This window comes from Bos mutus, chromosome 13 (assembly GCF_027580195.1).
Source record: "Bos mutus isolate GX-2022 chromosome 13, NWIPB_WYAK_1.1, whole genome shotgun sequence".
In the NCBI taxonomy this organism is placed as follows: domain Eukaryota; kingdom Metazoa; phylum Chordata; class Mammalia; order Artiodactyla; family Bovidae; genus Bos; species Bos mutus.
The window spans coordinates 51506213-51530841 of record NC_091629.1 but is presented as its reverse complement, the minus strand read 5'-3'; the positions used below and the strand labels follow the sequence as shown (position 1 = coordinate 51530841).

Sequence of the window (24629 nt, the reverse complement as noted above, 5' to 3'; positions counted from 1 at the left end):
CCCTCCTCCAGGGAACCTTCCCCACCCAGGACGACTCCCGCATTGGCAGGCGGGTTCTTTACCACTAGCACCACCTAGGTATCCCCACCTGGAGAGTCATGGGGAAATGTTAATTTTAGCTGAGGATGTGATGGACTAAAAACTCCAATGGCGTCTGTCTCCTAGCCTAGTGTTCTGCTTTAGGCACAACGGCTGGGCAGAAAGCATGGACTAAGGGAGCCATCAAGGTGGAGCCCAAGTATGGAGCAGAGAGAACAGTCTGTGGGGGCTAGCTGCTCAACAGCGTCACCATGTGGTGGTGAGAAGAGCAGCAGTCGCAGTAAATACACAGGACGGTGGACTGTGAGGAATCACTGCTCAACAGCGACACCATCTTGCAGTGGCAGGAACAACACCCCAATGAACAGACTACGGACCGCGGCCTGACATTAGAAAGCAAGACGCACTCCTTTTGGACTAAGTAAATCCCAATTATTCTTGGGCAGTGTGGAATGAGGGGTGTCCTCAAAAAGGGACAGTGGGGCTTTCTGCTCAGGAAGGCATGTGGGAGCTCAAAAGGTTTATTAGAGAACTAAAAAGAGATGATTGTATCTTGGCCACACCAGGTACAGGCAATAAATGAATGAATGAACATAAAACAAGAAGAAACAACATGATCACCAGAATTTCAAAGAAAAAAAAAGGTTTTTTTTTTTTTGTTTTTTAATGTAGTATGAAGCACAAAGAGAAATATTGTGATTACCATTGAAATGCAATTCTTGGAGGAAATGTCCCTGCAGCCTTAGCCCTTGGAAGAAACAATTCCTAAAATACACACCTCTCAGTTTTCCAAAAGACCAAGTTTCATGTTTGGATCATTTCTGAATCTGAGTTCAGAGAAGTTTGCAAGAGTCTCTGAGTCCTGAGCTAGAGAGGGAAGCCTAGAGAGGGGGCAGCCTGTGCCCCAGGGGCGTGTCAGGAACGGGTGCTGACAACCCTGCACCTCCTGATTGACGGCCCCCGGCACCCATGGGGTCTTCAGCTGTAGTGGACATCTGCACCGAACAGCAGGAAATCCTGGGGGAGAGATGAGAACGCCGTCATCTGCCGGAACAGTAACCCTCATTTGTGAGGGTGGGAATGCTGGGGTTTTTAGAAGAAAACTTTGGGAGCTTGCCTGCTGGGAAAGAGAGAGCCTCTCTGCTGACAGAAAGGCAAGAGTGAGTGGGGGCAGGGGGCTGGCATCCCGCCCCTACGGTCTGCATATTAGCGGCTGCCCATGCCCGCGAATCTGTCAGCAGTTTCCCTGGCAGCTGTTTTCCGCTCAGACGTGGAGACCCCCGGGCTGCCTTCATCTGTCATCCCTGCCTCTTGGCAGCTCCAGGGAGCCCCCTGCCGTCAAGGCTGCAAAACCACTTCTCTTTTGCTCCTTCCTGCCCTGCACTCAAGAATGTTCGGAAAGGAATTCAGTTGTGCCCAGGGGGTCGTTTTTTATTTTAAGGATGAACTGGGTTAGATGTGGGGGATGTGGGGGATGTGTTTCCTCTGCTCACTCAATTAACTTCTCTATTGTCTCTTAGCCCTGGGAGTTCTCCAGTTAGGTTGAAAGAATTGGGGACTGGTGGACTGGATGTTGGGGGTGAGGGAGAGCGAGGAATCTGGGTGGGGGTTTCCCATGAGGGTCATCAGAAAGCCCTGGACTGAGGTAAGGAATGCAAGAGTGGGTGATGGCTTCCTTGTAGAGTTATCAGCTCTTTGGGACATAGTGGGTGTAAGGAGCTTTAGAGTGGAGACACTGAAGAAGCCAGTATGTGTACTTTGGGCACATAGAAGAGACTGGAACCTCGGCCGGGTCACACGGAGATGACTGTTGTGCTTATGCTGATGAAAGTGACCAGGGAGGAACTTCTTTGGTGGCCCAGTGGCTGAAACTCCATGCTGGTCAGGGAAATAGATCCCACATGTCATAACTAAAGAGTTCACACGAAGCAACTAAAGATCCTGCATACCGCAACTAAGACCCAGTGCAGCCAAATGAATAAATATTAAGAAAAAGAAGACGACAGTGACCAGGGAAAGCAATTGTGGGGGAAGGGCAGAGGCCGGGGCAGGAACCCTGGAGAACTCTCTCTGGGAGGGGAAGAAGGAACCAGTAAAGGAGACCAAATAACACAGTGAGAGGTGGCTGGAAAACCTGGAGAAGGAATCGTCAAAGCTAAGAGAAGAAAGTGTTCCAAGGATGGGGAAAATAGTGTCAGATGCTGTTGGGGTCAGACCAGGGAAAAGGGAAGAGAAGGCTGTCCATTCCGGTGTCTTAATCTGCCAGACACTGACCAAGGGCCTGGAAGGATGCTGGATGCAAAGGAAGGCATGCGTCACATATCTGTCAAATATTTAAATGCATCCACCTTATAAAGGAGGCTTGGGGCCACTAAGTGAGTTCCATTTCTACCAAGTATTGTGTGGGAGTGGTACAACTCAGGGGTTAAAAACCGGGACCTGGCTTTGACTTTGGACTTCATTTAATGGCGGTGTGGCGTCCCTGAGTCTTATCCTCTCTTCTGTTTAGCAACATACCCTGTGGGAGTGTTGGAAGGGTCGACAGCGCTTGATCCAGAGCTGGAGGAAGGTGGCTATCGAAGTAGGAGATTTGGCGAAGGAGACCCTGGGGACTCACCTGGTAAGGCTGAAGGGTCAGGTTGAAGAGCTCGATGTAGGCGGGCAGCGGGAGAGGGAAGCCTTTCTGTAGCTTCTCTGCATTGGAGGTTAAGGCAGAGGTTAAGGTGAAGGTACCACCTCTGATGGGAGGGGCCGGGGGAGGGAGAGGGTGGGGCCGGGACTCAGGCAGCCAGTCCACAGCCTCCCTGGACCCTCTGGGAAGAAACCTAGGCAGGAAGAGTCCGCCCAGAGTCTCCTCTTCTCTCTCCTCCACTAACCTCCGGACACTGCGGACACAGGAATTCCGGCCCCCTCAGCCCCAAGACCGCCCGCCTGAGGGTACCAGCACTGCTGGTGCACCCCTGGCCCGAGTGACAGCCGGGGCAACTGCTTGCTGGGGCGTGGAGGCCTGGAGACACCTGACGGATATGCACATGTAGCCCCTCGATGTTTCGGATGAAACCAGAAATGGGTGGTAGCCAGGACCAGCTCCCCCATCCCACCACACTCTGGCATGGAACCCTGGAGAATTCTAAGCTCCAGCCTAGTCCCTCAGGTCATTATGAAGCTGCACTTGTGAAGGCAGGAGGAGAAGCCAGAGTCTATATGTAACAATTCGTTGTCTTCATTTATAATTTCTAAGTGGCCTAAATCAGGGGTCCCCAACCTCCGGTGATGTGAGGTGGAGCCGATGTAATAATAATAGAAATAAAGTGCACAATAAAAGTAATGCGCGTGAATCATTCTGAAACCATCCTCTCCCACCCCGTGCATGGAAAAACTGTCTTCCATGAAACCAGTCCCTGGTACCCAAAAGGGTGGGGGCCGCCGGCCTAAATGTTCTCATCGTAGGGTGGGTGGGCCTCTATTTGCACCCTTGCACCCGGCTCTGCAAAGGTCAGGGGTTTCACCAGTGAGTGAGCTGAGTGGAAGTGTTGTTAGCCCAGGTTAGCCCTTCTTCCTTAGCCCTTCTCTCTTGGAAAAAGACCAAAGATTCTGGCTTCAGAGCTGGGATCGAATTCCAGCTTCATCTCTTACCTTCTCTGGGACCTGAGAACCACTCATTCTCTGATCTCCCATTTCCTCCCATGAAAACTGGAGGTATTATTCTCCGTCTCAATGGACGGTCTCATAGTTCACGAAGGAGGAACTCAACCCTTTTCCCCTCCCTTTTCTGGGCCAGGTGTCACTTGAGGTTCATTTGAGGAGACCACCTCCAGCCTCCACACCAGGGGCCCGATAACCCATGGCTCTAAGATCCACCCCCCTCACTGGGACTGAAAATCAATCCTTTCCCCAAAACTCCTTACTGTTAATCACGGGAAGCACGATGGTGGGCATAACGTAGTTGATGACAGACTGCAGCGACTCAACCTGGGGATCGGGAGGACAGGACCCACGTCAGGGCACTGGGGCATCAGCCGTCCTCCGTCACCTGCCCTCCCACCCAGAACAACCTCAGGAAGAACCGCTGAGAGACAGACCAAGGGGTGACCTGGAAACACTGCAGCTCAAGGTCACCAAAGCACTCTTTTGCTTTAAAGGTTCCAGATGCAAACCACATTCTAGACTTGTAGGGGGCAAGGCGGAAGCAAGGAAGGTCATCACAGAGCACTGAAATGTGAAAACTTTTGTGCAAGAACATGCACTCTCTCAGGCTAGGGGGGCAAATTCATTCAACCTTTCAGAGGGCTATTTGGTGATGCTCATCAGAAGCCTTAACAATGTGTGTGCCAGGTGGGCCAGCAAACATGCCTCCAAGGCATTTATCCTAAAGAAATGAGGTAGTGCATTAAATAGACCCAAAATGATAAAAGCAACCTGCAGGTCCAGCAATTGTGGAATCATCTGGGGGGTGGCCGGGCGCGGTAGCACTTGGATAACAAGAGATACTATGTAACTATTTAGGGCTTCCCTGGTGGCTTAGGTGGTAAACAATCTGCCTGCGATGCGGAAGGTTCAGGTTAGATCCCTGCGTCAGGAAGATCCCTTGGAAAAGGGAATGGCTACCCACTCTAGTACTCTGGCCTAGAGAATTCCACAGACAGAGGAGCCTGGTCCATGGGGTTACAAAGAGTCAGACACCACTGAGCCACTAAAACTTTCACTTTTCATGTGTAATTATTAACAATGATCTGGCAGAAATATAGCATCAGGGACTCAATGGACATGACTTTGGGCAAACTCTGAGAGATAGTGGAAGACAGAGGAGCCTACAGTCCATGGGGTAGAAAAGTACTGGACACGACTTAGTGACTGAACCCACAACAACAACAGAAATATATTGGGTTGGCCAAAAAATTCATTTGGGTTTTTCCATAACATCTTACAGTAAAGCCTGAACAAACTTTTTGGCCCACCCGAGAATTATCAACATAAACTTTTTTGTGATCTATTTTTGAGTTTAAAAAAAGCAGGCTAATGTATAACTAATTCACTTTGCTCTACAGCAGAAACTAACACAACACTGTAAATCAACTGCACTCCAATAAAAATTTAAAAAAAAGAAAAATCAGGTTACAGAAACCACGTAATTCCATCCTGTTATTAAACATGCATCGAAAAAAGTCAGGAAGGATATACACCAAATTATTAAGTAAGTGGTGAAAACAGGAGTGATTTTTATATTTTGTTTTGCAAATCTGTAGGTTCTGACTGTTCTATAATGTACATGTTTTGCTTTTGCAGTAATAAAAAAATTCAAAAATAACGTAACACCTTCAAGATGATGGCCTGTAGTGGTGACATTTACAACCTGACAATATGTACATTTTTGTTTCTGGAACAATTGAGTTTCCTTCCCCGGGCTGTAATTCCTGGGGCTTATCAAACGTGGTGCCCTTCTTCCCATGAATCTGGGAACTTAAAATTTTTATTTTCTGCAGAAGCAGAAGTTAGTTATTGACTGAGTCCAGCTGCTGCCAGGAGAGCCCTGGCATCAGTAAATCCATGAAAATACAATGAGGTTGCTTTGGGTCTTTCTGTTTGTTGTAATCTTATCAGATGGGAACGGCTGGCTGGATTTCCATCGGATTTGGAGGGGATGTTGGGACTGACTTCAGGGTTGGGTGATGGGGCTGCATTTCAGAGATCTAAGGAAATATTCTCCAGAGGTTTGGCAAGAGGCTCTCTGGCAGATTCCGGCCATGAGCAGTAAGACACTGTGGGCAGAATTAGCATCTTTTAATAGAGAAGGGAACAACCCACTCCAGTATTGTTGCCTGGAAAATCCCATAGACAGAGCAGCCTGGTGGGGTCGCTTAGAGTCAAACAGGACTCAGCGGACAGGACTTAGCAACTAAATAACAGCAACAGTGGAAGTCACAAGAGCAAGGCTCATTCAGGTCGGCTGTTGAAGAGCATCTGACCTGCTGTTTACAAGGGCAGCTCCCCATCAGGGCCAGAAGGTATGGTAGGAGGAGAAGGAGCAGTGAACTGCGGGGAGCGAGCTCCGCCTCTGGCAAAGGTCATGAGGAAGGAGGCTTGGCATACGCAAAGGCGGGATCAAGCCTCAGGAGTCTCCCTGGAAATTCTCGAGCAATCTACCCCCAAAACCAGAGTCTGCCTACTTTCTGCTTTGTGCTTTCACCTACACCTCTGACTTTACGGGGGGGCTGTCCCCCACTACCTCTCTGAAAAAAGTTAGCTTACAGCTCCAGTTAATAATTCCTGGGTGTGACAGTGTTTAACCTACAAACTCCTTTGGAAATCCTCTAGCCTGCCTGAATAGGTTTTTCCGGCCACACGTGATTGTTCAGAGCCTCCCAACTGTGAGAGGCAGGAGATGTTCTAAACTGTCTAAACACAGATTCTTTTGAGTAGCTAAAAGATTGATTAGAAATTGTATTGGTGAAGGGATTTTCACTTGTTGGGCCAATGTTTGCTGCCAAGTTTCCATATCCCTTACCTGCTGTGTCCCTGGCAGTGTATTGATTAATATAATTGGTGTAAGTAGTAGCTTTAATGTTTGTAACCTGGGACCCTTGAGTTAATTCTTTTTCTTGTTATAGCCCACCACACCTTTGCTCTGTAGGAATGCAACTTTATCTAATGCTTTTGGAGGGTGGCTCTGACCAATCACCTTTAGAGAAAAATAAGTTTTCTGAAGAAAAGGTCTTAAAATGTTAACAGGCCTCCGGCCAGAAGATGATGCAAATCACCTAAGCTTTTGCATATGATAAGTTTGCAGGAAGAAAGCCTGGTTTGCTGCAAGACTCTACCCTTTCCCCCATTATCCTCTATGCATAACTTAAGGTATAAAAACTACTTTGGAAAATAAAGTGCGGGCCTTGTTCACCTAAACTTGGTCTCACCATGTCGTTCTTTCTCTTACCTTCTGGCTGAATTATTCAGCCTCTTTTCTCCACTGAATTTCCTCACTGAGCTATCCTTATTTCAGCCTCTTTTCTTCACTGAATTTTACTGAGCTATCCTCATTCTATTACTCTTTATATCCTTAATTAACATTTAATTAAGCAATTGTTTCCTGATCTTCGCCTACGCCGTCTCTCCTTCAAATACCCTGGATCAGCCGGGGCTGGTCCCCAGCAGTGAACCTCCTGTTTTTAAAAATAGATTTTGGGGGGATGTGGACCATTTTTAAGGCCTTTATTGGATTCGTTACAATATTGCTTCTGCTTTATATTTTGTTCTGTTTTGTTTTGGCTGTGAGGCACCTGAGATCTTAGCTCCCCGACCAGAAACTGAACCCGCATCCCCTGTATTGGAAGGTGAAGCTGTAACCACTGGATGGACCGCCTGGGAACTCCCAGTGGTGAGTCTATTTGATGACAATGATTCCATGTAGTGGAATCATCTCTGTGGGCTGGCGAGATACCTGTCATCTCCCTCCCATCTGCCCTACCGTTCATTCACTTAGCTGCTCAAGTCAAAAATCTGGGAGTCATTCTTCATTGCCTTTCCCCCGCACCATGCACAGAAAATCTCTCACCAAGTTCTAATTCTGCTTCCAAAGTTTGTCTCCCATCTGCCATCTTTCTCTTCCTTTCTGGCCTCGTCCCAGCCTCCATCATCTCTCACGTGGACAATGCACCAGCCTCCCCAAGGCAAGGATCCTTATGCTCTGACTCATCCCCCATAGTCCATTCCCCTCATTTCTGCAGGGGCATCTTTTATAAAGTGGAAATGGATCATGTCCCTCCCTGCATGAAACAGTTCGCTGGCTTCTCACTGTCCTCTGAACACAAGCTACTCTAGCCTAGAAGGCTCAGGGTGGGCCCACCCCTGCCTGCCCGCCTGCCTCTCTCTGCCCCCAACTTCTCATCTTGTTTCTCCAGCCACACTGCTTGCCCCCACTGCCCGAACAAGCCAAGCGGTTCACCACAGGGCCTTCGCTCCTGCTGCTCCCTCTGCCTGCCACACCTTCACCTTGTGGGCTCCTTCAGCCCAAATATCACCTCCCCAGAGAGGCTTCTCCTGATCACAGGCTCTAACCGTTAACCTGCCCCATCACTTTCTCCCCCACCTCCACTTAGTTTTTCAAAGCATTGATCTTGACCAAAATGATCTTCATTTCTCATTGTCTGTTTCTCCCCTACAATGGAAGCTCTAGAGGAGTTGTTTTCTTGTCTAACTCATCAGCACATCCCCATCCGTGGAACAGGGCCTGCCACATAGTAGGTACTCAAGAAGGTAATTCACTTGTTCATTCAACACACATCTGTTGAGCAGATTCTCTGTACCTGATTGTGTACAATTAATCCCATTTAAAACTCACTGCACTAACTCAGGCAGAAATTATTATCCTTGATTTGTAGGGAAGGTATGAAATTTGTTGAGTGGAAGTGACTTGCTCAGGGCCCATAGTTAGTAGGTTTGGAGCTGCAATTCTAGCTCAGGTCTCTGTGCCTGCAATTGTGTGTGTGTGTGTGTGTGTGTGCGTGCACGCGCTCAGTCATGTCCGATTCTTTGTGACCCTATGGACTGTAACCCACCTGGTCCTCTGTCCATGGAATTTCCCAGGCAAGAATATTGGAGTGGGTTGCCATTTCCTCCTCCAGGGGATCTTCCCAACCCAGAGGTCAGCACCCTATCTCCTGTGTTTCCTTAGTATAGGAAAAAGCATAGTATATGTAGAGTTCCCTTCTATCTGTGGTTTCAAGCAACCCCAAGGTCTTGGAATATATCTGCTGTGAATAAGGGGGACTACTGTATTCAGTTAAGCTGTTTAAGAGGAAATAAAGATTTCATCACACAATTCATTGTGACAAAACCCTAGACTATCCCACTTTGCTCAAAGGCAGTATGACAGTATATATCTTTTATGATGCTACGTCTCCAAATGTACTTGTCTCTACTTGGTCATAGAGACATGGAAGGCAGTTGTACACAAAACCCACAGTGTTCCTCCCCTCATTATTTCACATGCAAATTATATGCAAACTAATCAGTAGTCTGTTGAAATGATGTTATGAGCCCAGGTGGCCCTCAGGACAGTTATCTCAAGATCAGAGGAAGGAAGGAGCCACCAAGGGCCTCAGACTCACCGAGAAGGGGCCGATGTCTGAGTGCTTCAGTTCCAGGAGCAGCCTGTGAGAAGGGGAGGGTAAAATTGAGACCACCATTTGCCTGACCCATATTAGAATTCAATTACTGGGGAGAAGGGCTTCCCAGATGGCGCTAGTGGTAAAGAACCTGTGTGCCAGTGCAGGAGACATAAGAGATGGGTTTGATCCCTGGGTTGGGAAGATCCCCTGGAGGAGGGCATGGCAACCCACTCCAGGATTCTTGCCTGGAGAATCTCCTGACAGAGGACCCTGGGTTGACAGAGTCAGACACAACCGAAGCAACTTAGCACAGCATTGAGGAGAAGGGACACTCACTGGTGGGTGTTGTCCGCTCTTCCCATCCTGTATCCATTCCTCCTTCCTCTGGTGACAGCTCCCTGATTTTTTCTTTGGGACAGTCATCTGTTCCCTACATTGTTAATTCTGGGTTCTGGGGTGGGCTGGCCAAAGGGCAGAGTCTACCTCCGCTGCCATGGTGATTGCTTCGAGAATTGACCACTAACCCATGCTGGTCCAAGGACTTCTGCTGGAAATATTGGGAGTGAGGTATTCTCTTTTCTCCAGCAAAATTAGCTGGTGACCATTTTTGCCACCACTCGGTGACAGGCTGCTGGGAAATGAAGCCAGTATGGGGGAGAGCAGAGCCAAGAAGAGAGTCAGAGCCCTAAGGATATCATTGGAGCACCTGGATCTACCTGTGTCTGAAACCCTCAGACTTTTGAATAATTTGAGCCCATAAACAATCCCCTGAAACGAGTCGCCAGTCCAGGTTCGATGCACAATACTGGATGCTTGGGGCTGGTGCACTGGGACGACCCAGAGGGATGGTATGGGGAGGGGGGAGGGAGGAGGGTTCAGGATGGGGAACACATGTATACCTGTGGCGGATTCATTTTGATATATGGCAAAACCAATACAATATTGTAAAGTTAAATAAAAATAAAATCCCCTATTTATGGACTTCATGACATCTTAACAATGATCCAGGGGAAAGGTAAATAAATGGCTATTTAATGAATCCCTTTTATTCACTATGTTGGATGCTATATCCTACTGAATTCCTGTAACACCCAAGAGGCAAGGGCCATCACACTCCCATTTTACAGATGATGTCCTTGACAATCAGAGAAGACAAGCAATCTGCCCAAGGGCACGCAGTTGACAATCAGCCAAGTAGAATTTCAACCAGGTCTCCCTGATGCCAAAGCTTCTGTTGTCTCCAGTACCCTGCAAAGCTTGAAAACTCTCGCCCTGTGGAGTCTCACCACTCCCTATTCCTGTATATTTTAGGAAGTCTGTGCTCAGCCATCACCCAGCTGTATTTTCTCCAGCTCCTCCACTTGAGAGGCCCACAGGTGTTTCCAGGAAAATGAAATCCACATGTTTCCAAAGCAGTAACACTTGTCAAAATGATGCCAGGAGAAATAAGCAGCATGCAAACCTCTGGAGCCAAGCTCAAGGTTAAGAAGGACAGCTCTGTGCCAGAGAGAAGGCAGAAACAGACAGGAATGTGGGTCAAGACTCAATTTAAGCAGAGTGAAAGTGAAGAAGAGGTAGACGCCAGGTTGGAATTCGGGGGTCATCACGTCTGCTCTGCTCGTCTCCCTCTCTTTCCCTCTTGCCTCCTTTGGTGTCTTTCTGTCTCTCTGATGGTCTCCCTATTACTGTGTCTCTGCATGCATCTGTCTGTCTTGCTCTACTTTCTTTCTCAGTGTCTCTCCCTGCCTTACTGTGTCTCTCTGTGTTTCCCCATCTCTTTCTGTCTCTCCCCCATTTCTGTATTGCTCTTCTGTGTGCCCCTCTGTCTTTCTCTCTTCCTCTTGCTTGTTGAGCACTTATTATATCCTTCAAAGCGTTCTAAACATCACAACACATATTAATACAATGATTACGGCTGGCAAAGAACAGTAGTAATTGGGCTTATTTTACCAGCCAGGGAAAACGGCTGAAGTCTGAAGAGTTCTGTGCTTGCCAAAGGTGAGCCGCACTTGAAAGGCAGCCGCCTCAGCCTCCGAGCCCATGTTCCTAACCCCCACCTCCTCTGCTGGGATTCAAACCCAGGCACGGGTTCCAGAGTCTCCTGGCAGGAGGTGGCTGATGAAGCCCCAAGGATGGGGTGTGAAGAAGTTGAAGTGGGTTTCCAAATGTCAAGGAAGGCCAGGGACGTGGGGTGGCTGGAGGCTGGAGCAGATTTATCAACTGGCACTGCCCAGTCATGAATGGACTAGGATAGGGGCGTGACCTGGGATGCGGGGGTTTCAGTGCTAAAGCTGGGTCACTGCAGACAAGCCGAGATGGCTGATCACCCTATGACGGGTGGTCTTGGGTGGGTCACTTCATCTTTGAGCACCAGTTTCACTATCTGCAAAATGGGGATATTGTACGTACTGTGCTCTGTCTGAGGTTTAAATGGGATGAATGAACACGAAAGCTTGGAACTTGGTAAGGTCATTGTGAACTCACAGGCACCAAGACTGGATGGGAAGGACTTCCCCAGTGGTCCAGTGGATAAGAATCTGTCTGCCAATGCAGGGGACATGAGTTCGATCCCTGGTCCAGGGAGATTCCACATGCCATGGGACAACTACTGAGCCTGAGCTCGAGCCACAACTACTGATTCACATGCCCTAGAGTCTATGCTCCCAACAAGAGAAGCCCGAACACCGCAACTAGAGAGTAGCCCATGCTTGCCGCAATTAGAGAAAGCACACTCGCAGCAACAAAGCCAAAAAAAGAATGGATGGGCAGTCCCCTCCTCCCATGCCCATCGCCCCACTTACTTGTCCAATCTGAGCTCTCCATTAAGTCTGTCGGACTTGGCACCAACAACCACAGAAAGGTTCAAGTTCTGCAAAGCAACAAGCCAGGGAATGAAGTCCACTGACCCAGAATCCTGGGGCTCTGCAAAGCCTCTAAGACCAGAAGGTCTGCTTCACGAAGACCCAGCAGAAGAGCCCACATTGCTGGGTCAGACCCACAGAACCCACAGAAGGGAGGAGTCTTCCTTTCGTCAATTTTGTGCTTGTTATGAGTCCTGGACTGTCAAACAATTACCATTTTTCTCCCCTTGCTTCTGGGACCAGTTTAGATTCGCAGGCCACTCCCATGGGCTGTAGGAGACAGGCTGTGAGGTAGGTGTCCAGGCCAGCTCTATTTCACATTCATTCATTGAGTCATTCAACAAATGAGGTTCCCAACCTCAGCTTTCCTGTCCACTGTCTGTGTGACCTTGGGCGACCCCCTTAGAACCCACTGAATCTGCAAAGTGAGGAAAATGGGTCTCAACTTGAGGCTGGACAGACCTGAGTACCTGCTGTTGGGGAGAGTCTGGCCCTCACCTCCAGTAGCCAGAGTGGGTGTCACCAATATTTGTGGAGTGACAGAGTGATCAGATGAATGAATGTACAAGTCAACCATGGGATGAAAACTTAAATAAGTGAAGGATTAAATGCACAAAGGAAGGAATAAATAAAGATAGGTATGGATGAATACATGATTAATGAATGAATGAACAAATACACAAAGGAATGATCCATTGAACAAAGATATAATAAATGAATAATGGAATAAATGCATGTATGAGCCAGCAAAGATACAGTAGATTTCAAGTTAGCAGTTGAATGAATAATTGAATGACTAAATAAATGAATGAACAAACCCACAGGTGCATAATTGAATGGCCAAAGATATGCATGAACAGATTGGAAATAGTATACCTATTTCAAGCCAACCACAGAATGAATAATGGAATGAATGAAGAAATCAGAAGACAGTGGCTCTGGACACACACAATGCAGGTTTGAGTCTGGGTAGGCTTTACGCCAGTCCCCCTGGCTCTCAGGGCAGTGCTCTGAGCCCTGTCCAGGGCTGCCTGTCTGCTCAGACCTGGGATCAGCTTACCATCTCAAGCAGGAAGAGGGGGTCCAAGGAGGAGTTTGGGAGGATGGCAAAGGCCTGGGTGTCCAGGACAAAGATGAGGTCAAGGCCGCTGGGCTTCATGGTGAGTTTCGGAGGCAAAGAGGCCCAGATGAAGAGCTGCATCTGCATGTCAGGGAACATCTTGGCCACCTGCAACCCACAGGGGACGACCAACAAAAGAGGCCATTGATTAAAAAGCGTCTAAATCCTATCTTGTCCTGGTCCTGCAGAAGCACTTCCAATGTCTTCCCACTGTTGTTTTTTGGCAGTGCTGGATCTTCAATGCTGCACGAACTACTCTCCTCTGGTTGTGGTGAGTCGGGGCTACTCCTCTTTGTGATGCACAGGCTTCTCATTACAGTGGCTTCTCTTGTTGCAGAGCACAGGCTCAAGGGCACATGGGCTTCAGTACTGTGGCTCCCTGGCTCGACAGCACAGGCTCAATAGTTGTGGCGCACGGACTGAGCTGCTCCGTGGCGTGTAGGGTCTTCCCAGATCAGGGGTCACTGAACCTGTGTCTCTTCCATTGGCAGGCAGATTCTTTGCCACTGAGTCACCAGGGAAGCCTCCCCATTGCTTTCAGAATAAATTGTAAAGACTGTATAATTCAGCACCTGGCACCCTGCCAGCCTCACCCCATGCCCACCCCCTCCATCGCTTCTACCACTTGCCCTCTAACTCCACCCACAAGGGACTTCTTTTCCTCAAATGTGACTTGCTGTCTTTGTATACATCAACTCAATTAATCAATTGCAGCTTTATGAGGTGAAGTTGTTATTACTGCATTTTATGTATGAGAATACTGAGATACAGGCAGAACATGCTCAGGAACATAAAACTAGTAAGTAAGGACCAGAGTTCAAACCCAGATAGATCCCAGGAAGAGATTTATAATTCAAAACATCTTTTTGGATGGAATAAAAGTATCCTGAAATTAACTAAAAAAACTGCACTCTACTCTCTTTCTGTCTAAAACTCCTTGCATTCTCTGTTCCCTCTCCCTGAGTGTTGATCCTGTATTCCTCCTTAGCTTGGCTCTTTCCCTTCCTTCAAGTCTAGAGAGCAGTGGTGGGTTCAAGGAGGATCAAAGGAGAGCTTTGACAACACCCCCATCTCAGCTAGCCTGCAGTCCTCCTCCAGGTAAACTCACAGTCTGAGTAAAAAGAATGCAATTGCTATGCAAATTAAGTTTCCCTTTCCCTTTCCCTGATCCCTCTACGCGTTGCAGCTCCTCCATACCAGTACTGCCTATATATAAATTTCTGGAAGTGTCACCATTAAAGAGGCTATTATGGACTGAATGTTTGTGTCCCACCTGCTCAGCAAATTCATATACTTAAGCCCTAACCACCAGCATGGGCATTCCAGGTGGCTCCGAGGTAGAGAATCTGTTTGCCAAAGCAGGAGCTGCAGGAGACACAGGTTTGATCCCTAGATTGGGAAGATCCCCTGGAAGAGGAAATGGCAACCCGCTCCAGTAGTCTTGCCTGGGAAATCTCATGGACAGAGGAGCCTGGAGGGCTACAATCCATGGAGTTGCAAAGAATATGACACAGTTGAATGACTAACACTTTCACTTTTTCACTTATCACAGTCTGTTTTCTTTATTGTTTCGGGTGTCTGAACAATAATTTCCTCTCTCTCCACTGGACGGGAGCTCCAGGAGGGCTGGGATATGATCTGTTTTGCTGGATGCCCTGCACAGGGCCCCAGAAATGCAGTGGGCACTCAGAAACTATTTGTTGAATGGATGCGCCCTCAGGATCTACTCACACCTGGTCACATGAGTGCTTGGGGCCTTTCTCCGCACTGGGGATGAGCTGCACAAAGCTGTGTCCACAGGCTCAGGCTGGGTTGCCTCTTGATCTGGACAGGGGCAGCTCTCAGCAGAGCTGTTCTCAGCTCCCCCCAGGCCTCCTCACGAGATGACTAAAGGGGAACAAGTCCTTTCTCACCTGGGGTATCAGGATTCCAAAGAATTTGGTTGTCAGGCGGAACTTGGATTCCTTTGGAATCTGTAGCGAGGGAGGAAGAGAAAAGGATCTTGGAAGATTATGTTATAGATTGGGGGGCAAATTCTATATGAGGGGTGAGAGAATGAATACACAAACAAACCGTGGCCAGATCACGTATGACCGAAGAATGCTGACCCAGAATGGTCAGTGACTGCCAGCTTCCCTAACACTGGAAAAATCAAATATGCTTTTCAAACCAATCACATAAGATGTCTGGCTTCTGTTAGTCCCGCCTCCAGCTTGCCCACACCAACAACCTCTGTAAGAGCCTACCCAGCCCTTTCCCTTTATTTAATATAAAGCGTTCCCACCCCTCGCCCGCCCCCCCCCCACCGTGTGCCTTTGAGTCTGCCAAAGGCAAGAGTTCTCATTGGGATGGTCTTTGTTTATCTCCACAGGGGGACAAGTCAGGGCTCAGCATCTCTTTGATGCCTCTACAGAGGGGGAGGATCTGGCATCTCTTCTGAGAGCAGCAGAGGAGGAACCCGTGTGGCTGGTGAGCAGGGTGGGTCCTGTTGCCCCTAGACTCTGGGGAGGATGGTCATTTGCTCATTCTATAGATGGGCAAACCGAGGCCCAGAGCAGGACTCAGCCACAGATACGGAGACAAAGTCATGGAGGATGATGACCATAATGTTGATATGATGGTAAGACTGGATTACGGACAGACACACAGCAGGGACACGGTCAATGTTAGCTGTTATCATTAGGATGCAGGGGACTTCCTCCACACTCATAAGCCTGTGCTGGGGCTGCCAAGTAATCATATCTCATTCAACCTTCCTTACACCCTTTGGAGGAAGATACTATTATTGGTGTTTTACAGATGAGGTTCTTAGAGGCTGAATAACCAACCTAAGGTCACCAGGATGGAAAAGAGGGGATCTGGGGTTTGAACTCAGGTCTGGCTGACTCCAGAGTTCAGAACTCGATGTTCCTGGCTGTGAACCAAGACTCAGAACCAGACCATCTACTGCACTCTCTTCCCACATTCACTCCCATTTGGCCTTACCATGTCGTCTCTGAGGGTCAGATTCAGGGCTCCAGCCTTCTGATACACGAACCCGGCCGTGTTGAAAAAATACTCAGAGATGCCCAGGTACACCATGCGGTCGTGGTCTGAGGGAAAGGCCAGCGCTGGCGGGGCAAAGGGCGGGGGGCTGCGGTGGGCCAGACTGAAAAACTCCCCCTGCGGGCAGAGGCAGTAGAGTGAGCCTGGGCATCCTTCAAGAATTACAATTCAATGTCTCCATTCCAGGAAAAAAATGCGCTAAGGATAGTAATCATGGATTCACAGAGGAGAAAGCCATGGCCTGAGACTAACAACAGCATTGCATGCCTCCTTGTGCTAATTTCTAAGTGCTTCTCCACCAAGGCTGTGTGGTAGATGAGATCACCCGCATTTTACAAGACAGGATGCTGGTTTCCCAGGTGGCTCAGTGGTAACGAATCTGCCTGCCAATGCAGGAGATGCAGGTTTGATTCCTGGGTTGGGAAGATTCCCCTGGAGAAGGAAATGGCAACCCACTCCAGTATTCTTGCCCGGAAAATTCCATGGAGGAGTCTGGTGAGCTACAGTCCACGAGGTCACAAAGAATCGGACACAACTGAGTGAGTGAGCACACAAACACACTCTGAGGCTTGGGAAGGTGAAGTGGCTTGCCCAAGCTCACTTAAAAGGGTGAGTGCCAGAGTCAGTGATTGAACCCAGACATCTGGATTCTGGCAAGCACATTCCTAACCATGCCATGGTCTCTGCCTCAACCTTGCAAATAAGTGCAGAAATTCTCCTAAAAGAACAAGGAGAATTCTGTTTGTTTTCACTTATCAAATTAGCAAAATATTCAAGAGAGAGGTAAATTGTTTTAAACGTGTGTGTATTTTAAACTGATACTATCCAGTTTTTGGTGAGAGTATTCATGGGCTCCTGGGGAATATGTTTACATTTCTGAAGAGCAATTTGGCTACGCATTGCAAAAAACAGATCATTCACTTAGCTGAAAAACAATAATGTTGCGTTATAAAATAGCAAATTGTCGATGGATACATATGTTAGAATACCATTTATGTAAATTGTGCTTTAGTCACTAAGTCGTGTCTGGCTCTTTGTGACCCCATGTACTATAATCCACCAGGCTTCTCTGTCCATGGGATTCTCCAGGCAAGAATATTGGAGTGGGTTGCCATTTCCTTCTCCAGGGAATCTTCCCGACCCAGGGATTGAACCCGGGTCTCCTGCATTGCACGCAGATTCTTTACCGACTGAGCTATGAGGGAAGCCATTTATGTAAAATTAAAGGCCTAGAAAACATACTATATAAGAATTATTGACACCAGAGATAGATAGCAAAAGTATAAAAAGTCAGGCGAGGACACACAGGGACATCATCCACGTGATTCCCTGCGGGGTAGAGGGTCCCCAAGGGGGCCTCAGCTATTTACTTCTACAGTATTTCATCTCAAGAAATATTAAAGGTAAATACGACAAAGTAGTAACACTTCTAAAATCTGGGTAGTGGGTATGTGATAATGCGTAATATTCTCTGTACTTTTGGATCATTATTTGCCGTTAATGACCATGACACCCATCTTATAGAGTAAATATCATAAGCAACTCTTAAAAATAGCTGCAAAAAAGACAAAAAATAAAAATAACGGGTGGACTTATGTACCAACCAGGAACCATCTCTAATATATATCACTAGGTGAGAAAAGAAAGTGAAGAACAATGCAAACAGATTCTCAGTAAAACTAGATGGGCTTTCGTGTAAGTGTATATGAATGCTCAGGACCAGATTAATACCTGCCATGGCTGACAGCTATCACCTCTGGGCAGGAGCCCCGAGTGGGGGTGGGGGGGGGCCAGTAAACAGGACATTCTCATTCGCTAGGGATAATCAGGTATTGTTTTAATCCTTTGTTCCATCTTATCACTTAGATTTTTTTTACAAGTATGCTATTTGGTCCAGCAATTTCACTTCCAGAAAGTAATCAAAGATGGGCAGAGACACAGCTACAAGGATACTCATGGCAGTTCTGGTTACACTTGTGGAAAAAAGGGAAAGAGCCCAGACATCCCAAGAGGGGGCACTGTCTACGTAGCTTATCACAAGCTATCCACTGAAAGACCCAAGAGCCAGTGAAGGGACTAGGGGAGGACATTTCACTGATGGATGTATACCTTGCACCGTTCTGGTTTTAAAAGTTGTAAAACATGACTTGTATACATATATATGTTTATATATGTTGTTTCTGTGTGTATTTGTTTCCAGGCCTACATGTGTGTATTTTTGTTTCTGCTTCTTTTACATGTGTGCATGTGTGTGTGTGATTTTCTGTGTCTAAGCAGAGGAAAGGATTGGCGGGTTGGAGAAGTGTAATTTGTGTGTCAACATACAGGCCTCAGTCATATTATTAGGGTAATTTCTCTTTCCTTCTCCCCTTCTTTCCTCCCTATTTATTTCTTCTGCTCCTATGTGGTTTCTACATTTTCTTCCAGACTTTAAATGTGTTTTAGAGAAAACAAGCAAAAATAGTAAACAGACACACCCCTTGTGGAGGGATTGAGGTACATCCGGAGGGGATTCAGAAAGTGGGACTTATTCCAGCTGAGATGGGGGACGGCTGCTTGGGGAGTGACATCCCAGCCCAGACCCACTGGAGGATAAGAAGAAGATGGCTGGGAAGAGGAGGGGAAGGAGGAGAGGGGAGTCCAAGCAGAGGGAATGGACAGGATGAAGGCCCTAAGGCGGAAATTAGCTGGAAGTGTTGAGGAGGTACAAGGCCAGTGAGCCTGATTGGAGGGTAGAGAGTGAGAGGGAAAGTGGCGTGAAATGAAACTCACTCACTCCATCCATCCATCCATCCAACCATCTAACCATCCATCCATCCAATACACATTTACAGAACGGTTATTACACGCCAAGCATAGTTCTAGGTGCTGTGTATGGTAAAGAACAAAACAATCACAGCCCCTTCTCTTTCATCGTATTGAGGGAGACAGGCTTGTGACTGCGGTGTGTGTACATGAGTAATAAGTGCGGCTGAGAAAAATAAAGCAGGATATAGGGGAAGAGGAGGGTACTGTTTTAGCAATGCTGGTCTGGGAGGGCTTCTCTAGGGAGAGGATACTTGAGCAAAGACTTGAAGGAGGAAAGAGAGAGCTGCTGTCGATATCTGGGTGAGAGCCTCCTGGCTAGAAGGAGCAACAAGTGCAAAGGTCCTGGGGAGGCAGCAGTCATGGTGCATTTCAGGACTAGCAGGAAGGTCAGTGTGATTGGAGCCAGGAGAAGGCATGGAAGGTGGACTGGGGAGAGTGGTGAGGATGGATAGGAAGAGGGTGGGGTCATTGTAAGATTTGTTTCCAAGGACGATGGGAAGCCGCCAGGTGTGGGGGTTCTGAGGCAAAGGCGTGAGGGTGTATGATTCTTGATATGAGTCTCACCTTCAGCAGCCAATCCAGGTTATTGGCTGTGGCTCTTGGAGGTGCCACCAGTGAATAATCGACCCCAGCCACTTTGTCTAGTTTGGTTGTCACTAGGGGAAAGAAGATGGACCATGAGCTGGCTCCCCATGGCAGCATCTTTGGAGCCTGGGATGCAGACTCAGCATCTCCTTACAGACCTGCAGTGCTAATTCCATTCCCACTGCCTCCAAGGAGCCCTCCTCCCTGCGCGCCCCTCAAAGGAAAATGAGCCCACACCCCACATTCCCAGAATCATCAGCTCCCTCCCTTCTTCCAACAGCTCTGAGACATGGCCAAAGCAGAGTCAAGGAACAGAATGACTTGGGCTTAACTGAACTCTGTGTGACCTTGGACAAGTCCTTTCACTTCCTCTGAGCCACTTGTTTTCATTTGTAGGATGGGGTACTAACGACTTTGCAGATGCTCTGTACATGGTAGGGGCTCAAAAGCCAGAAAGAGTCATTATTGCAGTGATAACATCCCAGGCAGAGCCCAAACTGGCTTCAAGTCTGATTGGTTTCTTTGTTTCCAGCATTAATCAATGAAGATTAAATGAATATTGGTTTCTCCTTTAGCCCTGCTTTCCCATGTTAGAGGGAATAAACTGAGTCTCAGAATACGTAATTAGTCCTGGATGGCAAAGCTTGTGAGTGACAAGGCTGGGACTCAAACCAAAATCTTTTTCCTGCCCAGTGAGGCTAAACCTGGGACCCTGAAACTGCGTTGAATACACCCAGGATGAGCTCTGCACCTGGAGGGGCTGGGACAGTGCCCGGAAGAAGGAAATGTATCTGAAATGGACAAGTACCACGTGCAGGCCACATTAGGCTCTGTGGGGAGGCAGCCCTGGTAGAAGTTTGGGGCACAGGCTCTGGAGTAGGAAAACCTGAATTTGGATCATATTTCTGCTTCTTACTGGCCCTGTGAATTTGGGCAAGTCATGGCTCCTGTTTCCTGGTGTAAATTTGGCAGAAAACAGTGATCTCAGTGTGGCATTGGGAGGCCAAGAGGAAACATTACTGCTGGGTACATGACACATGTTGACACTTGGCCAGATGGGTCTTCCTGCACCTTCTGCAACCCTTCACAATTTACTGAGCACTTGGGGAAAGAGAAGATTGTGTCCATTTTAAAGATATGGAAACTGAGTCCTTGAGAGGGCAAGTGACCAACCTCAGATCTCAGATCAGCTATGTACCTCTGGCTTCAGGGGGCTGTGGGTACTTGTTGTTTGTAGGGAAACCTTGTAGGGTTTCTCTTCCATTTAACTCCCAGACCTGCTACAAGGACCTGGCCCCAAGGGATCTGATACTAATTACCATTTGAAAATAACCTGCTCTACTCATTCGCACCCAAGCCTGGCCTGCCTAGGAAACTTGCTGGCTCCATCACACTCTCCCTATCTCCCTTCTATCCCAACTTCCCCTTCCCCCTTCTACCCCAGGTTCCCCCCTTCCACCCCAGCCTTCTTAGCCCTGCCCATTTCTTACCTGGCAGCGTCTGGAAATAAGGCTGCAGCTTGGAGGACACGGTACTAGTCACCACCTCGCAGATCTTGGGAGAATAAAAGAAAAAATCAGCGAAGGCTTCCCATAGTGGACAGTGTCCTTTAGGAATAATTATCTGGACAGGTTTTGCTTGTCTTGAATGTTTCCTTGAAAATCATGTAGCTACTCAAGCTTCCCTTTTCTCTTTGGCCACCAGGAAGCTCAGAGTCCAACATATAGCCTGGAAATAGTAGCTGTATATGACTGTATGGGGCTTCCCAGGTGGTGCTAGTGACAAAGAACCTGCCTACCAATGCAGGAGGTGCAAGAGACGTGGGTTCTATCCCTGGGTCGGGAAGATCCCCTGGAGAAGGAAGTAGCAACCCGCTCCAGTTATCTTGCCTGGAAGACCTCATGGACAGAGGAGCCTGGCGGGCTACGGTCCATGGGGTCATAAAGAGTTGGACATGACTGAACAACTGAGCACACATACGACTGTATGAGATGCATATCTGCGTTTTATTTCCTACTCAGATTCTAAAACCCATTTTATAATCTACTATGCTGTGCATTTTGACCACCATGCATGGGTATTTTTTTCTCTTAATATTTGACAGAGTGCTTTCAGATAGATGGTTGATATCTCCTTACCCACATTGTCAGCGTCTTTGACTGGAAGACCAAGGTCTCCCATCTGGAAGACTGCACAAGCCTCCTTGGTTTCCCCAAGACTCCTGCCCTGCTCTTGGCCCCTCCAGCCATTCTCATGGCAGCTAGACTAATTGATCTAAAGCACAGATCTGGCCAGGTCATCCCCTTGCCTAATACCTTCAATGGCTCCCCACTACCCTCTGGAGAAAACCCAAGCTCACTTGGCTTGGAAGACAGGCTCTGGGGTTTCCTGGAAGCTGATGGTTTATTAATGGGAAGCTAGCTCAAGAAACTACCCCTTTTCTCAGCTGAAGAGGTTGGCTTGTAGGGGATGGGGGTTAGAGTGAAAGCAGAGCTGGGGGGACACACTGGTCTGTGTCTGTCCTTCATACCAGTTCCAGCCTCAGGACATAGCTTGGCTACACTCTAGTCTAGCAGCTTCATCAGCTGCACGTTTTCTGGGTGGGGCTTACCACCAAGGTGAAGAAGGCAATGGCACCCCAGTCCAGTACTCTTGCCTGGAAAATCCCATGGACGGAGGAGCCTGGTAGGCTGCAGTCCATGGGGTCGCTAAAAGTCGGACCTGACTGAGAGACTTCACTTTCACTTTCGTGCACTGGAGAAGGCAGTGGCAACCCACACCAGTACTCTTGCCTGGAGTATCCCATGGACGGAGGAGCCTGGTGGGCTGCCGTCTATGGGGTCACACAGAGTTGGACACTACTGAAGCGACTTAGCAGCAGCAGCACCACCACCAAGGGGGTTCTGGGGTGGGGGATGAGAAAGGAGGCCGGAGGGATATGAGGGTTCAGCAGGAAAGAACAGTAGTTTCTCTGCAGGGAGGGACGACGTCGGGGAAGGCAGAGGTGACTCAAGTGTGGGGCAGTTTGCTGAGGGTGCGTGACATGAACCTTAGTCTCTTGCTAGATTCCCAGGAAAATTGACATGACACATTGTAGAGCTGGACTTGCGCTCCCTAAGGGCTGTAGGAGACTGCTGAAGAGGTCTGGATGAGAGCGAAAGTGTCCCGCGATGCGTGAGGTTTGCGGACACCGCGGGCCCCACCCACCGCGGGCCCCACCCACTTTGACGGGAGCGGGCTGAAACTCTAAGCCCCTCCTACCTTTCTGGTCATGGACTTTTGGAGCAAAGACTCGATTCGTTTGCGGAAGAGTTGGATCAGCCACCTGGATTGACATGTGGGGACAGGCGTGAGGCTTTCCAGGTACTCCCCAGGCTGTGCTCAGAAGGCTGCCTCATCTGGGAAGCCTTCCTCCCTCTCCTGAAGAGGCCTAACCGCCCTCATCCCTGGGCTCCGACTCTGTACACCCCCATCAGACCCTTCTTCTGCTGTGTTCAGTGACTGGTCATGAGGTTATTTCTTACACAGGTGCACAGCGGGAACCCTGCCCCGTCCCAGCCTCATTCCTCACCACTCCCTCTCTCTCTGTCCTCCAGCCCCAGCTCGTCCATGTCCTCCTGTGTCCTCTGCTTCCTCCCACCACAGGACCTTTGCACACGCTGTTCACTCTGCTTAAAACACCCACTGTCCCCAGTCTAATTAACTTCTACTTCTTTTCATCTCAATTCAAATGTCATTTCATCAAAGAACTGGGCAACCGCCAGACTAGGTCAGAACCTTCTGTTCTATGTGTTCATCACACGTTGTACCTCTTTTTCCTACTTCTAATATCCTTTTGTAATTCCTTGTGAGCCATTCATTAATGCAATGATTTGATTAATGTCTGTCTTCCCCACAGGCTGAAGCTTCAAGAGAACCGGGACTGTGAAGCTAAGAATCCGGGGGCTGGGAGTCCTGGATTGAATCCCTTCTCAATTCTCATTAGGTATGAAAACTCAGGCTACTTCCTATTCTTTCTGTGCCTTGATCTTCTCCTCTGAAAGTGGGGGTAATAATAGACTAACCTCATAGAGTCTTTGTGTGGACAGGATGGGATAAGGCTCATGTCTGAACAGTGCTAGGCATCCATCAGCCCTCCAATCACTGTCAGCAAGGCCAGATTTTTAGTGACCACTGCTTTTTCTTGAACACAATGAACAAGCCTCATGCACAGCAGTTTCTTAGTTGATATTTGTTAGTTGGATGGAGAGATGAATGCCTACAGGCTTGTGATAAGGATTAATAACTTGGTGCACTGAAAGTGTTTAGTGCAGAGCCTGCAGCATAATAAGTGCTCAGTAAAAGTTTGCTGAATGAATATTGAATGAGCAAGGGACCCTTCAAGGCAGGGAGGGGGTGTTCCATCTGTGAACCTTTGTATCTTCCTTACATCTGAGACCTTTGGACAAGGCTGACATGGAAGTGGCATTTGGGATGTGCTTTCTGAATACAAGAATGATTAGGATAATCCTGTTCCTCCTCCCAGGACTTCCCAGGTGGCTCAGTGGTAAAGAATCCACCTGCAGTGCAGGAGATGTGGGTTCAATCCCTGAGTCGGGAAGATCCCCTGGAGGAGGAAATGGCAACCCACTCCAGTATTCTTGCCTGGAGAATCCCATGAACAGAGGAGCCTGGTGGGCTACAGTCCATAGGGTCTCAAAGAGTCGGACATGACTGAGTGATTGAGCACGCATACACATTCATCCCTCCTCCCATCCACAGCCCCAGGAGGTCATACCCCAGGCTGCTGCCAGAGATGTGTATGCGGACGGTGTTGATGCCACTGCTGCAGCTGGAGCAGGTAACAGTGGAGTGGCCCGAGGCAGGGTCATAGCCCAGATTCAGACCCGCCAAAATAGAGATGCCCTCCACACTCAGGTCAAAGTTGCCACCGAGTTTGCTGAAGGGAAACACAAAGACAAGACTTGGAGCAAGCATTTTCTCCCCTCTGCCAGTCAAACTTCACACCAATGCTGGAAGGTAGGTTTTGCTATTATCCCCGCTCAGGATGAGGAGATGGAGTTCAGA

At 48.3% G+C, this 24629-nt stretch overlaps 1 protein-coding gene across 1 annotated transcript in view; it reads right to left on the bottom strand.

Moving 5' to 3' along the window:
• Positions 1–696: 696 nt before the first annotated feature.
• BPI (bactericidal permeability increasing protein) overlaps positions 697–24629 on the bottom strand; it is a 30553-nt gene continuing 6620 nt past the window's right edge. The window contains exons 4-15 of the mRNA XM_005895991.3: positions 24340–24501; positions 22824–22887; positions 21053–21116; positions 19542–19633; positions 16110–16286; positions 15038–15097; positions 13065–13232; positions 11945–12012; positions 9144–9186; positions 3948–4011; positions 2657–2733; positions 697–1056 (exon numbers count right to left, since the gene is read on the bottom strand). Of these exons, the coding sequence (XP_005896053.3) occupies positions 1018–1056; positions 2657–2733; positions 3948–4011; positions 9144–9186; positions 11945–12012; positions 13065–13232; positions 15038–15097; positions 16110–16286; positions 19542–19633; positions 21053–21116; positions 22824–22887; positions 24340–24501 (1078 nt within the window). The 3' untranslated portion in view covers positions 697–1017. The remainder of the gene's footprint in view (positions 1057–2656; positions 2734–3947; positions 4012–9143; positions 9187–11944; positions 12013–13064; positions 13233–15037; positions 15098–16109; positions 16287–19541; positions 19634–21052; positions 21117–22823; positions 22888–24339; positions 24502–24629) is intronic.